General features: G+C 40.7%; 1 protein-coding gene across 4 annotated transcripts in view; it reads right to left on the bottom strand.

Annotated features, from left to right (window-relative positions):
- Mrpl1 (mitochondrial ribosomal protein L1) overlaps positions 1–14,105 on the bottom strand; it is a 57,230-nt gene extending 43,125 nt beyond the window's left edge. For 2 of the 4 annotated variants that reach the window (NM_053158.3, NM_001039084.1), the window contains exons 1-2: positions 13,410–13,488; positions 9,693–9,816 (exon numbers count right to left, since the gene is read on the bottom strand). In NM_053158.3, the coding sequence (NP_444388.2) occupies positions 9,693–9,816; positions 13,410–13,440 (155 nt within the window). In that variant the 5' untranslated portion in view covers positions 13,441–13,488. Of the gene's footprint in view, positions 1–9,142; positions 9,259–9,692; positions 9,817–13,409; positions 13,691–14,037 lie in introns of those variants that run through there. The other 2 variants (XM_006535292.1, XM_011249596.2) reach the window with 2 other exon arrangements.
- Positions 14,106–17,943: the final 3,838 nt, after the last annotated feature.

The following is a 17,943-nucleotide window of genomic DNA, read 5'->3' as shown; positions in this document are numbered from 1 at the left end:
TGAGTGACACATGATTGCAAGTTTTCAGAAGCTTACAAAGGAGAAAGGAGAAATACACAGATAGAAAGTTTCAACATGCTATGTTATTATAGACATTTATGAGGGTCTTATAAAGACCCTTAGCTCAGCCTAGGAGTTAGGAAAGAGCTGTGAGAGACAAGACTGAAAGAGAAGAAAGAAAGTCAGTCTTGATATACACCCAGGAGAACTTCATACATGCTGGGCACGACAGTACTCGTGTTTAGATCCAGCACTCGGGAGGCAGAGGCAAGCTGATCTCTGTGAGTTCAAGAACAGCCTGGTCAACATAGCAAGTTCCAGGACTGCTAGGGCTACACAGAGAAACCCTGTCTCAAAAAATAGAAAAAAATAAAAAATGTCCATAGCCGCACTATTCATAACAGCCCAAAGGTAGAAATAACTCAGACTCATCTGCTAATGAGTGAAAACATAAAATATGGCATTTCAGTATGACGGGATGTTTCTATCCAGTTTTGAGTTTCAATATCATTGTCATACAGATGTCACTATGCTTTCTATTTAGTCATCACCTTCCTACACTGTTACTCCTCTTTGCCTCTCTACTGTTCCCCACTAAGCCCACCCCACCCCCAGAAGCCATCAATCTTCTGCTTTCCCATCATATGTATCCCACTGCCCTTTCTTTAACACAACGATCTCCAGTGCTCCATCTCCCTGCAGGTGTCATGATTTCTTTCTTTCTTTCTTTCTTTCTTTCTTTCTTTCTTTCTTTCTTTCTTTCTTTCTTTCTTTCTTTTTAATGGCTGAAAACAATTCCATTGTGTGTATGTGTTACATTTGTTTTATCTATTCATCCATTCATAGACAAGTAGGCTGATGTAGTATCTTAACCACAGTGAATTAATACACCAAGACCCAGAGAGAGATGTGCACAGATCTCTAGAATGTCTACTTAAAATCCCTTTGTGTAAACACGCAGGAGCAGAATAGCTCTAATTGTTGAACAAGGATGGTATCTAAATTTCAAGCAGTAGAATATTCCAGGAGACAAGACAGATCTGAAGGAAATGAGGTGAGAAGCAAAAGCATATGCCCTCTGTCTCTTCCTAAGGAGGGCAGCCAACGCTGAACAAATAGTGATAAGGCTGAAAGGATGACAGGCTAGGAAAACATTTACAAGGTAAATACAAAAGATAGGCAATAGAAAGAACCATCTGCACCGCCTCCTGTGGTGCAGGCTTGGGGAACCAGGTGTGGGAGGAATAGTCTATCATTAACTAGAACCAGAAGGCTCACTTTTGAGCCGGTTCTCTGGAGAAGCCAGTAGTCAAAAGGATGAGCTCATGCCCAGCAGGTTAAGTGCTCTGTATTTCCTCCCTCTCTACTCAGGTCCCCAGGGAACAGATTGCATGCCCCAGTCCACTCATTTGGCAATGTGACTAGTTTTGGCTGACAGAATAAGGAAGTGACAATTTCCCTGCTCTAAGTTTAAGCCAGAGGAGGCTTCATATGTTTCTACATTAATGTTTTTATTACTGTCATTTTTCATAAGCACAAGTCCGAGCTAAGAGCATGAGGGGCACATGGACCAGAGCTAGCCCCACAGAGTCCCAGGCTAAATGAGATAATGCTCAAATGACCTGCAAACTTGGCAGCACAGCAAGTCCGGGCCACCACATTCCCAGCCTGGGTCAGAAACCACATATGTGCATGCAGTGATGAGTAATTGTGGTGCAGTCTGTTGCATACAAAAGCTAGTGAGTGCTTACAAAATACCAAAGAAATAATGTCCAAAGGGGAAATGCAGATAACAGTTTAAAGCTAAGAAAACAAGCGAGGGCTGAGATAAGTTCAACATTTATTCAAATCACCAAAGTGATTGAAATTAGTAAAACACTATTTAGAAAGATATTTGGATTCTGTGGTATGCAGAACAATGTCCACAAATGTAGCTTGTAGGTTAAATGTCCCCTACAGGGTTTGACTACTTGGTCCCCAGCTGGTGGCCCTGTTTGAGGACACTGGGGAAGCTTTAGGAGATGGACCACAGCTGAATTAAATGATCTTCACAGGACAGGTCTTCAGGTTATAGTTCAGCCCTCCTCCTTGCTCTCTCTGGCTGCTTTTTTTTATCAATCCAGATGTGAGCAAGCAACCACAAGCTCCTCCTACCACTGTCAAAGGCTGCTCCTGCCACCATACCTTTCCTGACAGGCTCAACTGTACCCACAAACCATGAGCCAGAAGAAATCTACGGCCCCCACCTTAGGCTGCCATTTGTAAGGTATGTTATAACTGATATGAGAAAACTAATACACCCCCAAAAGACAATCTTGTCACGATATGTGACAAAAGAGATTCATGTGACTAAGGTTAAAGCTCTTGACATGGAGAGATTATCCTAGACTATCATGTGAGTCTAATCACACAGGCTCTTAAGAGGGAAAACTTCCTGTTTCCCACCTGAACCAGACGGAGCTGAGACACTGACAAAGTTCAAGTGTGAAGGGGCAACCTGCCACTGCTCTAAGATGGAGGATGAGCACAGAGGTAAAGGCAGGTGAGCCGTGCCTCAGACATGGGGAGTGACTAGGAAACAGTCTCCAGAAAATAACCACCAACAGCCTCATTTTAGTCCAATGTGCTCCATGTCAGACTCTAAATCTAAACAACTATAAAACAGAGGGTTGTGTTGTTTCCAGCCTCAACAAAATTAACTGTTTGTGTTAATCTGTTAGGGAAGTAACAAAATAAATATGAAGCCTCATAAAACATATGTGAAAGAAATAACAGTAATTTTTTTTAAAATCTCAAACCCAATCTAATATAAAATTCCAATCTTGTTCTTAGCACTCAACAAATCTAATTATCACCACTAATAACAATATCTTCCAAGCTAATAAGCAGTTGAACACACTAGCAAGTAGTGATAATCTTCATTATAATGGTACAGGCTGCTGACAGCAAGCTTAAGCAAAAGCCCAAGTGGAAGGATGTGATCTCCGGGTACATACCAAATTCTTAAGCCTCCCAAACTGGAGAAACCACATTTTAATCTTATATTTACTACGGGAGTAACAAAGCCAATAGAAGCCCAGCCAGCCTGTTTAGGAAGAAAGTGCTCTATTTAAAATTAAACAAAGGCTCTAACTTTAGCCATCAAACTTGCCAGAAATAAAATCTTGATTTCACAACTAATCTTTCAATCTTTTAATATGCAATTAATATAAAATCTTCATATTTCATTTATATTATATGAAATTATAAATATTTGTGAAGCTCCACAAGTAACGATGAGGTTATGATGGTAAAGAGCAATCAATGTACTTACCTACGGTTGGGAATTAACTTCATAAGTATTTGAGTTGTCCAATGAAAACATTTTTAGGTTTCAAATGGAACAGTGCTTTAGGAAAAACTAAAGTCATGATAGCCTAGAATACATGGGACTCTCAGGAAAGTGGCTTACAACCCCAGCCCTTGGGGAGACAGGGAAAATCTTGAGTTCAAAGCTACCCAAAGCTACAAAGCCAGTCCAGTCCAGCCTAAGCCACTCATTCGTTTGGGGATAAAGTCCTTAGTGACCCAAGGTCCTGAGTTTCACCTCTCCCACCACGAAGGGAGGTGTTAGTGAAATTCATTAATCAAAATGAAAAAACTGCAATTAAACAAATTCCTGGAGAAACATGACACAAACTAATCTCACAACCCACTGCTTTGCTTCCACAGTCTCCAAAACCACCTGCCTATGGTGACTCAAAAGAGTCACATTAAGAAGTTCTGTTGTTCATGCAATTAGGCAAGACTATCAGAAGCTTAAGAGCTGTGACTTTCAGATCAGTATAAATCATATTCAAAAGGTTTGGGGGAGGGGGAAGAGGAGGACACCTGGCAGGCTGCACCAAGAAAACAGAACTATCTGCAGTTACCTGGGTAACTAAACCACACAGATTAAATGAGTAACAGGGGACTGTATTCAGCTAATAGCTTTCATCCGGCCACATCTGTCCTCTCACTACAAATTCATGAAAGGAAAACTAATCCATGGTCAGATCCAATAAAGCAAGACGAGAAAAACAACGCTAAAGTGAAGTTCACTTCAGTCCTCGAAGATCTGTGACCCCGAGACACCATCCAAGTAATTTCAAAAGCAAAGAATCTTTTCCATTGAGGTGGAGTTTTTTGCTCTGTAAAACCAAGCTGAACTAAATAATACCGTTTAAGGCACTGTGAGAGAAATCTCTAACATCTCGGGCAGTGCTTTACTGCTTACTTTTAACCTAAGTGCAGTTCTGCTCCACGTAAAACAGACGAGCTGGAAAGAACACTGCAGAGGAGAAGGAGAAGGTGCCAGCTTGCCAGCCTGCCTCGACCCACCAGAGTTAAGAGTGTAGGTGCCCAAATGCCAAGGAGAACCAGCCGCTCCTTACTCTCATCATGTCTCCCAGGAACAGAATCAAAGAAAAGCAAGCAGGTGCAGAAAACTGAGAGGCTAATGTTGCGATGCAAATCCTCTGGAACACATGGAGTTTGTACCTTCACAGGCCTTTCCACACACCTCCTCCACCAGGTGCTCCCAGGACAGACTCCAGCAGACTTAAGCAGACTCTCTAGTCTCCTTAAATGGTGCAGGAGGAAGAAAAGGCCCAAGCCAGCACCCACTGTTTCTGATGGATGGGAAGAAAACTATCACTAAAACTTCTACCACTAGAGAGTCAAGGCAGGAAACAGTATGAAGGCCAGCCTATCTATCCATCCAGAGGGAGGGCCAGAACTTCCCCAAAACCTGCAGTAGATGTAGAACAGGGAGGAAGGAGAGGTGTGCTCAAAAAGCACTGTCTACAAAGCCCTCAGTGGGCCTACCAAAGCCTAAGTCGGAATCCAGACTGCAGAGACTGCCGCTTGCCACCATTTCCAACCAGGCAGACACTGGGTAATCAGCACGGACAGCCTATGCTAGGGGAAGGCAAGGCCCTGCTGAGATGCAGCTGCACAGCAGGAAACAGTACCAAGCACAGCACTAAGAAAAACCCAACAACCCAACCCCATCCCTGCCCACCTCCCACCCCCCTCCGCCCCCTCACTGAGCACAAAGTAATTGTACAGAAATTTCGACTGGTGGTAACCATGGAAACCATAGAACCAAAACCTAGCTCAGCCCCTGATAACATTGGCTCAACATGACACATTAAAAGACAAGCCTATTTACTATTTACGTTCTTTCATCTTGTCTATTCTACATAGAACATTTCAGCATTTAATATAATAATACACAAAGAAGCAAGAAAAAGACCATATTGTTAAAACAGAGCCAGAATGACCAAGTGGCAAGAAGAAGAAGAAGAAGAAGAAGAAGAAGAAGAAGAAGAAGAAGAAGAAGAAGAAGAAGAAGAATTAGAAGAAGCAGCAGCAGCAGCTGCTGCTACAGAAAACAGAAGATATATCCTTGCACATCAGTGAGGTGGAGAGGTTCAGAACAACGGAGAAGCCCATGGTATTCCAAGCCTGTTAACCCCAGTGTTCAGACAACAGAGGCAGGCAGGCCTCTGTGAACTCAAGGCCAGCTTGGTCTACATAGCATGTCCCAGACCATCTAGGACTACTTAGAAAGACACTGTCTCAAACTAAAACAAACCAAAAACAAAACAAGGAACTACAAAGAGGGTGGTGGGGGATGCAGATGAGAACAGGAGGGATCAGGTGTGGGGAGGATGGAGGGAGAGTACTGGGAGAAACAACTGGAATGAGGGGAATCTCTGGGACAAAACCAGAAACCTATGGCCATGAAGACCCCCAGGGATAGATGAGGTGACCCTAGCTAAGATTCCTAGCAATGGGGGATAAAGAATCTGAACTAGCCATCTTCTGTAACAGGTAAGACTTCCAGTAGAGGGACTGGGAAACCAACCCAGCCACAAAACCTGCAACCTACACTTTGTCCTGCCTACAAGATGTGCTGGGGTAAAGGCAGCTCAGAGAGTGTGAGGGTAGCCAACCAATGACTGGTCCAGGTTAAGACCCCTAATAAAATTAAACAAAAAAATATGGAAAGAAACTGACAAAGAGAAGCAAGCACTACCATGCCTTAGATCTTGACTCCATGAACTATTTTTAGTAGACTCTGATGTCGATGCATTTAAAAATAAAGATTACAATAAAATTATGAATACATCTCATTAAGTTCCTAAATAATCTTATAACAAATTTTCATAACTTTCTGAAGTGGGCATATTTCTTATGCTATGATTTTTAGGCCAGTAAAAAGTATCAAACTGCATTACATAAAATTTGGGGATGATATAATAAGAATTTTCTAGAGAATAAATAAAAATGTTTTAAAATGTTCTTAAAAATTAATAAGCCTAATAAATAAATACTTGCACATAGCAAAAATAAAAAGGCAAACAGCTCAACAGAAGAAAAGGCAAAAGATGAAAATAAGAAATACAATGAAGAAATATAAAAACTTGGTAACTTCTAATATGGAGACCTGGCCCTCCTCACTGAGGAGTAGGATGTAAAACACAACCGGCACCTCCACACACACAACTCCACAACCAGTCAGAATAGAGGCCCCATTCACTCAGGGTGCAGGGCCAGAGCAAGCTGCCTAGCCTGGGTAAGGCCCCAGATTCCATCTCTAGTCACACCCAAAGAAAGCCTCCTTTCTAATAAGCTCTGCCACTCCGATGTATCCATAGGAAGCTGTATTACACTATTATGCTGCCATAATGTGCATAACATTTGCATCCATGCCTTGGCACCACTGACATACATTTTTCCTAACTCTCCTGTAGAACTGTGAAGACCCAGGCAAGCACCACTTGCCCTGCTGGCCCTCAGCTCAGCTCAACTCCCACCAGCAATCCCATCCCACTTGAGCCATTTCTCTACTGTGATAGTCACAACGTTTAAGGGAAGTTAGAGCAGAAATCTCATTCGTGATATAGTAAGAAGTCTTTCTCATCAACAACAAAACTCACAAGCAAAACTGTGCTCAGTTAGAAAAAGAAAATAGAAATGGCTCATAAACATGTTTAAAAAAATCACAATTCTACTTATTACATAATTAAAAAAGATAATAGTTACCTATGGAAATATAAAGAAATGCATTCTAGCAATACTTGCTAGTAAGGATACAAACTGACAAGTTGTTTCTTTTCTTTTCTCTTTTGATACTAGGGGGTTGAATTCAGGGCCTTACACATGCTAGACAAGAGCTCTAGCCAATATAAGCTAATAAGGTAAGTTTGGATTATCTCTGAAAATTGCAAAAAAAAATTTCTCTCTCTCTCACTCTCTCTCTCTCTATATATATATATATGTAGATATATATATATATATAGATATATATAGAGAGAGAGATATATATATAGATATAGATATATATATATAGAGAGAGAGAGAGATCTTTTGACCCAAGAATTCTACTTCTTAGAGCTTACACTTCAAATACTTCCATTATATATAACAAGTACATGATTATTCAGTTGAGGGTCATCTATATTAATATTAGAAAGTTAAATTACATAAAAATTATAGTACATTTATACAGCTAAATATTATACAGTTAAAATAACTAAACAGCACCATAGGAATCTATTTCCACAATATACATGCTTACTTTATGCAGTACCACTTACACAACAAGAAAAAATACAGTTTAAAATTCATATACTGGTGCAACTGAATGGCTAAAGAACAGGTACAGAAAAGCCACCTTCTTCTCACTAGCTAACTTTCACACACTTTTAATTGCTTACCATAAATGAATTCATTTAAAATAATCACTTTTAAAGATAAAAATCAATTATTTGTGTTGCTTCCAGTCCTTTTTAAAATGCTCAAGGACAGAGGAACAAAACAGGTAGCTTGCTCATCCTCACACGACCAACATTTTGCATAAGTGCCTCACATATAGAGGCCAGAGACTATGTTGTACCTCAAATATAGAGGCCAGAGACTATGCTGTGCCTCACATATAGAGGACAGACACTATGCTGTGCCTCACATATAGAGGACAAACACTATGCTGTGCCTCACATACTGAGGACAGAGACTAGATTGGCTAAGTTTATAAAAGTAAGAATATGTTAAACAACCAGGAATTAACAAATTCCCCTAAAAATTCTCAGTGTTTACTTGGGATAGCCAATAATCTAAGGGTTGTACTCCATGATTCTGTAGCTCGAACACTGACTGCCCTCCACAGCTATGGACACTACTCTTTTAGACTAGGTAATAGTTCTGAAGACAAACAGTAAGTCTTTCCACCAACACATCCATGCTGCCTAACCCTGAGTTATACTGTACTGCATTATCCCTGGATTATGTTGTCCATGAGTACTGAAGTTTAGAGTCTAAACACCTATATTAAATGTAATCTTTGGCTTTCTATTCCTCCATCCGAAAAACGCTCATCACAGTATCCGTACTTCCTAACTGTTCTGAAGATTAAATGAACAAGCACATGAACTGTGCTGAGTTATAATTATCATTATGTAGCACATAAGGATTCTGTAAATTGTAACTGTTATTATTCTATAGCTCCTTGGCATTTAATTATTACTCCCTCCGCCATTTCTTTTAACTATAGAAATGGTGCCATTAGGGAAAAAGACACTCAGAGAAAGATGACAGTCTGTTTTACACTTCATTAACATCAATGTCCTTGGGGAAAAAACAGTTAGCATCCTGCCCAATAACCAGATGGCATAAGCCCTAAGTCCAAGTACCAACATCTGCCTTTCGGTCAGTCCCTTCCCTCAGTCAACGGCAGCACCGGCTATGGATAAAAACACCAAGTTCTAACTCCATATAAAACCAGCTTTTAACAATTTCATCCCTTTATATTTCCATATGCTGAAACTCTACATAAAACATTTATAAGTGTGTGTGTGTTTCTGCATTAACACAATGAACACTGGAAATCTGAAATTCCAATATATAATTCTAGTCCTGGTAATCCTTTAACATCTAAATAAAGAGCACTTTGAAGAAAAGAATATAATTTAAAGAGCAGAAAAAAAATAGTTTCAGAACTGAACTCCTTGAATTCAAATCCTCATTCTGACATTACCAGTCCTCTGATCTGAACTGGTTCTATGGTCTCGTCTTGATGGTTAGTTTCAATTTTCAACTGCAAACCATGTAAGATCACCTGGGAAGCCTGAGTGAGGAGTGTGCTGGGTTGTGCTGGCCTGTGCCGTAGCAGTTACTTCAGCTGATTAAGTGTGGTGGGCAGCAGACTCACGCACTTCATGGCTGGGAGCCTGACTGAGAGAAAAGAGGCAGCAGATAGGCAGAAGAAGGAAGAGCACACGTGCTCTCTGCTCAAGTCAGGGGATGTGACTGGCTTCAAGTTCCTACCACCTCCACTGCCCCACAACCATGGCTGTAGCTTGGAACGGTTAGCCAAATAAACCCTTTCCTCCTAAGTTCCTTCTGCCAGGATGTTTTATAGCAATGAGGAAGAAACCTTGATTTTCTTCTTCTAAAATGAACATAATACAAGAGCTTTAAAAGGCAGTAGTGAGTAATTAGCTCAAGGTGCTCGTAAGTACTGCTATTACTAAGTCTCACCATTCCTTCAGAACACTGAAGTCAAAGGAGCACAGACAACAAGCTTTTATAACTGTGACCTTTATAGAACCATGCTTTTGAATCACAACTTTAAGAGTGAAGGAAGTAACTAAAAAAAAACCACTTACTTTGTAGCAGCAGCAGCAGCAGCAGCAAAATGTCTGTTGTGCAAGAGACTGTTCACAGAACAAGGGTAAAGAGATGCCTGGGAAGCCATCTTGCAAAGACAATGCCTTTGATGATGTATCAAGACTTGGAAAGAAAAACAAAATTACATTAAATAATCATCGGGTTCATACATTTTTACATTCGTTTTAAAAACCAGTATTTTTTAAAGGAACTAATATTTTGTGATTCTTAACCACTTTTAAGTGTAATAATTGGGGCTAGGGATTTTTTTATATATAAAATAATAATCAGGGCTGCCTCAAAAGCAAGAAAATCTGAGTTTGGATCCTCCCAGAATCCACAGGAAAAGCTGGGTGTGGGGCAAATGCCTGCAGTTCTGGGTAAAGTGAGATGCCAGGTGGAGACAGGAGACCCCTGGAAGCTCGCTTATGGGCGAGCCCTGCATGGTGAAGCTCCAGGCCAGTAAGAGATCAAAGGAAAGATGACAGGTGTCTGAGGGACAACCCCAAGTTGTCCTCTTACCTCTACACATGCACTGCACACATCCCCCACATGAACACAAACATAAAAACAAATACACACAAACACACAAAGTATCTAGCAATAAGAACAGGGTGTAGCTTAATGACAGAGTTCCTGGCCTAGTACACGCAAGGTCCTGTGTGCCATAGCAGCATCACTAAAAAAAGAAAAAGATAAAATACAAAAATCACACGTCGAGAGACTGCAAGCAAGGACAGGCATCTAATTATCTAACTACTTTTTATCTAACTACTTTTTCCCTTCACTTGTTTTGGTGTTTGAGACAGGAGCTCACTGTAGTTAGCCTGACCTGGAACTCACTAAGTAGCCTAGGCTGGACTGAACCATAGGCAACACGTGATTACAGGCATGAGCGATTACACCTTCTCCATCTATTTTTACCTTAACCTCATTTAAGCTCAAGAGATTATCTTAGTTTTATTAATAGAGAATATTGCATATGTACCCCTAGATTTTTAAAAAATAGCTTCTATTTTATTCATTCATTTTTAAAGATGATATATTTACAGAGTTGTCTGAGTTCTTCGAAAAGCAGAAAAAGTGAGAAATTTGCCCTACCAGATCAAGACTTGTTATGAGAAGGGGCAGGAAGGAGAAAAGGTAGCATACAGAATAAAAAGAGCCAGCCAATTATAACTGTGTATGCATGGAAATGTCTCAATGAAACCCATTTCTTTACATGCTAAATGAAACGGCACTTAAGCCAGTTGTAGCAGGGAATGCCTTTAGCCCCAGCACTCAGGAGGCAGAGGCAGACAGATCTCTGTGAGTTCAAGGTCAGCCTGATATACAGAGTAAGTTCCAGGACATCTAGGGCTGTTATGGGGAGAAACTCTGTCTGGAAACAAAAATTTAAAAATCCATTTTTTAAAAAATGCATTTTTATGATAGTTCTTTATGTTGGTAGTGGTACAAATACAGAAAGACAGATTAGTAAAACAAAAAAAAAAAAAAGCTTGACAATAAAATCATCCAAATTTCCCACAACAAACGAAGAAAAAAACCCACTCATAGGTGAATGCTAATATTTAAAAGCCTTCCAGGATAAAGAAAAATGTCCTAATAACCTTTAGGGGAGGAACAGTTTCACAAACAAGGCCCAAAGGCACTAAACAAAAAGTAGTTTACTAAATGTTAAAAACTTCTGCTTAGATGGCCTAGTCGGCCATCATTGGGAAGAGAGGCCCCTTGATCTTGCAAACTTTATATGCCCCAGTACAGGGGAATGCCAGGGCCAAGAAGTGGGAGTAGGTGGGTAGGAGAGCAGGGCAGGTGAGGGGGGGTAATAGGGAACTTTCGGGATAGCATTTGAAATGCAAATAAAGAAAATATCTAATAAAAAAAAATAAAGTGACAAAAAAATCCAAAAAACAAACCTTCTGCTTATCAAATATACTTTTTAAAAATTAAGAATTGAGGCTGAGGAGACTATCAGCAAAGTGCTTGCCATGCAAGCATGAGGGCCTGCATTCACCCCACCACACATGTAAAAAACACTGAGCACAGTGACTCTTCCTCCAAATTCCAAAACCAGAAGGCTGATCGCTGTGACTCACTTGGCCAACCAGACGAGGCTAATCAACACACTCCAGGTCCTAGTGACAGACCCTGCTTCAAAAACAATGGGATGGAAAAGTTATGAGAAATATCACACTACATGCATCCACACACATGTACACACATACCTTCCCGCATGCACATACAGTGAAAAGATGAATCTAAAATGGGTAGAGTATATTTGCAACATGTTCACTGGACAAACGAGTTGTATCTTGAGTGTGAAAGAGCAACACAATTGAAAAGTAAACAAGAAGGATAAAAAGACTTCAAACTAGAAAGGAAATGCCAATAGTGTGAAAGCTGTCCACTGAGTAGTATTACCTTATTAGTAAGCAAGGATACATCAATTTAAAACACATTATAGAATTCCATATTAGCACTACTTAAAGAGTGCTCAGTAGACCTATTATAATCTGCAACCACAAAAAGGTTACACTAGCATGTGAAACAAAGCACTAAATTATACTGTTCAATGCAACAGGCAATACTTTTAATAATGGGCATGCTGGAGATGCCTGTCCCAACACATGGGAGCCTAACCCTGTCTCAAATTGTTTTTGTTTTTTAGCAAAACTTAATCAAGAAAGCAGTGTCTACTTTTATTGTGGAGATGCAGTTTGTAAACTGGATGGTCTAAGTACCATTGTTTTACAAGCACTGGAATAAGGAAGGTTATGAAGCTTATGTTCCTGGCCAGTGGGGAGACAAGACACAATAAATAGAGGAAGGAGAAGGGCTGCAAGGTCAAAGAAGAGGGGGAGTTGATTGCATTTTAAAAGTAAAGATCAATTTCATATGAGAGGTGACGGAGCTCTTACTGTGCAAGCATGAGGGGTGAAATTCAGATTCCTGGCAGCCACATAAAAGCTGGGTAAACACAGTGCAACACCTCCCACCTCCAGGGGCTTCACTGGAGACAGTGGGATCCGCAAGCTCCAGGTCCAGTGACAAACTCTGCCTCTGGAAACAGCCTGGATACTGGCTGGCAGAAGAGAGCCTCCATGGGCACACATACATATGCACTCACACACATGTGAACATGTATACATAGACCAAGTACACATACACATGAAAAAGATCTTATAGTGTATATGGCACTGTGAATTCCTATTAGCCATGTCTAACGTGCTCAGACATGGCTATACAAAACACTACAGAATTAGTCTCCAAATGATAAACACGATAGCCTCTGTAAATTTACTAACTGGAATCGCCTTTATTCATAAACACGCCAAGGTTCAGATATTTACAGATGTAAATCACTTCATATACCACCTTTCCCTTCAGGGCTCGCTTATCAAACTGAACACGCCCGCTATCCCACACACACAACAGAATCTTGCCTTGTACTCCTCACCCCTGACTATAAGTACTGCCAATGTATTTCCGCTCCCATTTCATCCTCAAAATGACCTGCTCCAAGAGAGAACCCTTGCGTTAAGTGTCGCTTTTAAGCACTGATGACCCTCTGGGCTGTGGAGCCCAGAAGATCACGGAAGCATTTCGAGGACCGAGAAGCTGACCGGTGCCTACGAGATTCTGCCATGGATTCCGCTGCAACAGGAAACTTGGCTCTAGATTTACTTTCCACGCAAGAACACTGCTCCTCTTACCTCTACGGAGGCACCTTACGGCCGCCGCCATGTTGACTGTTCCGGATTGTGCTGACGAAGTGGGTCCCGGGTTTCAACTGCACGGAAATGCGAAAAAGGGTTCCGCGCGGAAGCTGGCAAAGGGGGAAGGAGTTGGTAGGAGCAGAAGAGCAGGGCGGGGACGACCTGGCTTCAGTGCCCTCGTGGCGAGGTTCCTGTCGGTTCCCTGTCTGAGACTGCCTTTCGTGGCTCGGGTTCAAAGGTTTATCAACCTTCGGGGCGGGGGTGGGGAATGGCTTTGTTGAAAACTCTGTAATTAATTATTCATTCCTTCTTATTTTTAATTTTGGACCCTGCAGATGTACTCCGAACGGTCATTTAAATAGAGGGAACCTGGTTCTCTGACTAAAGTCTTGAGAAAGCTGAAGTGTCCCCAGCTTCCTTCGCTATACTCTTGGCCTTCTTAAGATTCGGTTTTTCTTTAAATGAATATTGCTAGGCGACCGTGCGCGGAGCTAGCGTGTGCGCGCCTCTGAGTTCAATCTTCTTCATAGCAAAGAGAAAACAGAATCCATCAAACTTCGCCTCCACCCAAGGCGGGCCAGGAGGTCCCACTCTCTCACCCCCTTCCACCCCCCTTTGAGCAAACCTTAATCTTTCATCCGTCTGCTTTTTGGTTTCCGGCTGCTGGCAAGCTGTGCTGATCAGACCTAAGGAGCAGTACACTGCTTGGAGTTTTCGAAACACGTCTAGGGTTTTGTTTTGGTTTTTGGAGTTTGTCTGTTTTTGTTTTTGTTCTACGTAGCCAATTAGAGACCAGTGCACAGGTTATTCTGACCCCTTCCTACCCCCTACCCCCCCCCCCCCCAAAAAAAAAACATCCGTTATGTCTCAGCTGCCCGTGTGGTTTCTCTAAACCAAGTCTGGTCAGGAATTAATTCATAAGAATAAACTCCTCCAGTAATTGGCCATTTCCAAAGGCTCACTTACGGGCCTCTGCCTACCTCCTCAACCAACAACCTTCCTAACACACATGCGAGTGTACACATAACACACACACACAAAGAGAGGGAGGGAGGGAGGGATGAAGGGAGGGCAGAAGACACATTTCTCACCTCTGTGACATTTTTCCTCTCTGGCTTTTGTTTGAATTATTATGCAACACATTAACAGTATTTTTTCCCCTTAAGATTTAAATTCAGACTCTGCTCATTGTTGGCAGTCTCCTTTCATACTTCCAGGACTGAATTATGGCCACTTCTTCCTGGTTTTATGTAATAAACAGAATTAGTAATTTTTTTATTTATTTGAAACAATTCTGAGACCTATTATTCTATATAATACAATTTACCAACCTAAGTGTACAATTTAGTGGGGGGTTGAGCACACAGAGCTGTGCAGCTGTCACAATGTATCTCCCCATCTCTTTGAGCTCTTTGTGGGCAGCAATCATGTCGTTCATTTTTGTAACCTCAGCACATACTACACACAGCGTCAGACCGGAAGGAAGGTCTGCAGTAAACGTTGAAAAAAAAAAAAAAATGAATCCATGCTTATATGAATTAGTGACTTGATAAGAATTTCAAGCCTGCAAAACTTGGCTTCCTGAAGCTACTCACAGAAGATGGACCTCATCAAAGCTGGAATTTTCCAGAAGCTTTATTTTTATATTTATACCTAGTAGCCATCTAAATGAATAAGATTGTTACTTATAGACTGTTCTTGTTAACATGTAAGCAGTTACTTCAAAAGCTCTGCGACTGTTTAAAAAAAAGTAAAGAAAACCTTAGAACTTGACTCTACTTTGATAACTTTGTTTCTGCTTGTCCTCTTTTCCTTCTATGCTCTTTTCACACATACCTGAGCAACTACTAAGTACCAAACCTTGTGCTTAGATGCATAGATAAGAGGGAGCTGGAAAACTGGCAGTCACCTCATGATACTTAAAGTTAACTCCGTCTAAGAATATACACAAATTCTCCTGTTGCTGGCTCTTAGATTCATCTCCACAGCTGGAGTCAGTTGGTCCTCACCTGAAAATGCCTACCATGAGAACACAACCATCCAGTCAGAACTCACAAAATGTAATAAGCTTACAACAGTATTATTATTAAAACAATGTCCTGTATAAGTTCAATGTACCTTATTGCCTGCTTTGGTCACCAGAATCTGATGGCATTCAACCAGTAAGATCCAGAGTTCAGATATTTGCAGATAGATAGATGATATTCATTAGCTTAAGACTTTAGAAAAACTATAAATTAAAAGATACTCTGAAATAGGCACTCCATTATAATGATCATGACTTCATTATCATCGTGACTGGATTTAGAATTATGTAGGAGATTGAGGAATACCTCTGGGTATTTCGGTAATGATATTATTTCTAGAGAGAATTAATTAGTGGGGGAAACCCATCCTGAATGTGGGTAGCACTGTCCTGTGGGCTGTGAGCCCTGTGAGCTCTGACAGAACAAAGGGGACATGAGAGAAAGGCAGCTGGCAGCTGAGTGCTGGCTTCTTGCTGCTTGCTTTTGGTCATGGCACAAGCCACTCTGCTATGTGTTTCCCCAGCTATGATGAGCTGAATCTTGTAAAACTATAAGTCAAACTAAATCCTTCTTGTTTTAAGACATTTCTGCTAGTTATTTTGGTCACAGTAAGGAAAAGATAACATATACCAAATCTCTGAATGTTTGATACATAAGAATCCCTCCTTGTTAAAGAAAGCCATTTTGGTTAAGTGGGGAATATTCTGGAGTCAAACTTCCTGCCTCTGAATTCCAATCCTGAGTGTGTGCAAAATGGAGCAAGTAGCTATAACCCTCTGGGCCCTGTTCCCTTATTTGTGACATGGGGCTAACAATGAGATAATTTTCTGAGAACTGTACTAGAGTGTCTGTCACAGAGTCAACCCTGAACGAATACTAAATGTTGTTATTAAAGAACCAGATAAAATTCTTAGTCAGAATAAAAAAAAATGAAGCATCTGCTTATTAAAACCATGCATAATATCCTTGTTCCCACACATGCTAGGATAGTGCTTTTATTAGTATTTTCAGTCTCTTGTCTATGTCGTTCATCTTAAAATACAAGGTTTGCCAGTTGATTTCTAGGAAGGCTTAGCCACTCCAGCAGTCCTGGCAAAATGCCAGTAGCCTCCCTACTTGGCTAGTTTCCCTGGGGGAAAAATATTTAAATATGTGCTTAAGCCTGCAGTTGTTTTGATCCACATCTTCAGACTTCTTCAAGCATTTCCCAGTTCATTGGGAAATTTGTACTTGAAGAAAAGCTACTTCCTCCTGTTTGAGGTTAGAGTTGAAAGAAAAAAAATAAGAAAAAGTAAGGAAATCTAATTCTTTTCTCTTTCACTTCTGTGTAAGAATTATTAAGAAGGCCTCATCGAACTCAGACTGGCTGCTCTCCACCCCAAGATCCTCTGATCCATTAAGTATGGAGTAGGAGCCTGAGCATTTGCATTTACAGTAGGTTCTGGGGTGATACTGATATAATGACCTAGGGACCACACATACAAAAACTCCCTAAGAAACATTTACACATGTTTAACATTAACATGGGGAGGAGTGATTATTCTGTATAAAAATATAAAATCCTCCCATGGATAATTGAACTCCTGTTATCTTCTCTAACTTTACTCTGACACTTCTAGGTTTCAGCATCAAAAGTCTGCTGCCAGTGGACATAGTTTCCAATGCTTGCCTGCCAACCTTGATTTTAAGTATTACCAATGCTCGTGTTGCCTTCCCATATTATGGCCATTTCAGAATCAGGTTATGGTTAACGTTTTTACTACCCAGAATGATAGCATTTCAGTATAAAAGTTGGAAGTTCCGTGAGTGACATAGTAGAACTCATATTATCTTGTCTCTCAGAGGCAGGAGCTTCTTTGGTTCTCTAGGAGTCTGGCTTAATTACAGATTGAACTAGGGGATTCAGAACTGTGCAGTGCTAGGCTAAGAAAAGCTTAACAACTGGTTCTACAGTACAAAGGAAATGAATTTGTAACACTTGCACATTTTCATGCTGTAAATTCTCTCACAATAATTAGTTTCAAGCTGTTAATCTTAAAGTCAACCAGGTCAACAAACCCTTGATAATTTTTAACTTGGTTCTCATATGGCTATACTATGCTATTTAAAGTTTCCTAGTAAAAAAAGCTTTTAAAGACCTCTAAACCAAACCAATTCTTTCTTGGCCCACACTTCTCAAGATGTATGAATACTAAAGTCACCGGAAAATCTGATTAAGTCACCAGGAAATCTGATTAAAACATAGGTTAATAGATAAATCTTTAACAAGATCAGAGAGGCTGATTTCTAGGAACGGACAATGTGGCTAGCCCATAGGTTCTACTTAAAGTACAAAGGTCCCAGAATACAGCAAATAACAAAATCGGTATTTCTTTCAGTTTATTTGCTTGTTTGTCTTTGTGTTTTTGAGAAAGGGTTTCTACACTGCACATCAGGCAGGCCTGAAACTTACTACATTGCCCAGACTGGCAGAAGTGTTCCCGCCACAGCCTCCCAAATGCTGG

The sequence above is a fragment of the Mus musculus genome, chromosome 5, assembly GCF_000001635.26.
Source record: "Mus musculus strain C57BL/6J chromosome 5, GRCm38.p6 C57BL/6J".
Lineage (NCBI taxonomy): Eukaryota > Metazoa > Chordata > Mammalia > Rodentia > Muridae > Mus > Mus musculus.
This window is presented reverse-complemented; position numbering and strand designations above follow the sequence as displayed.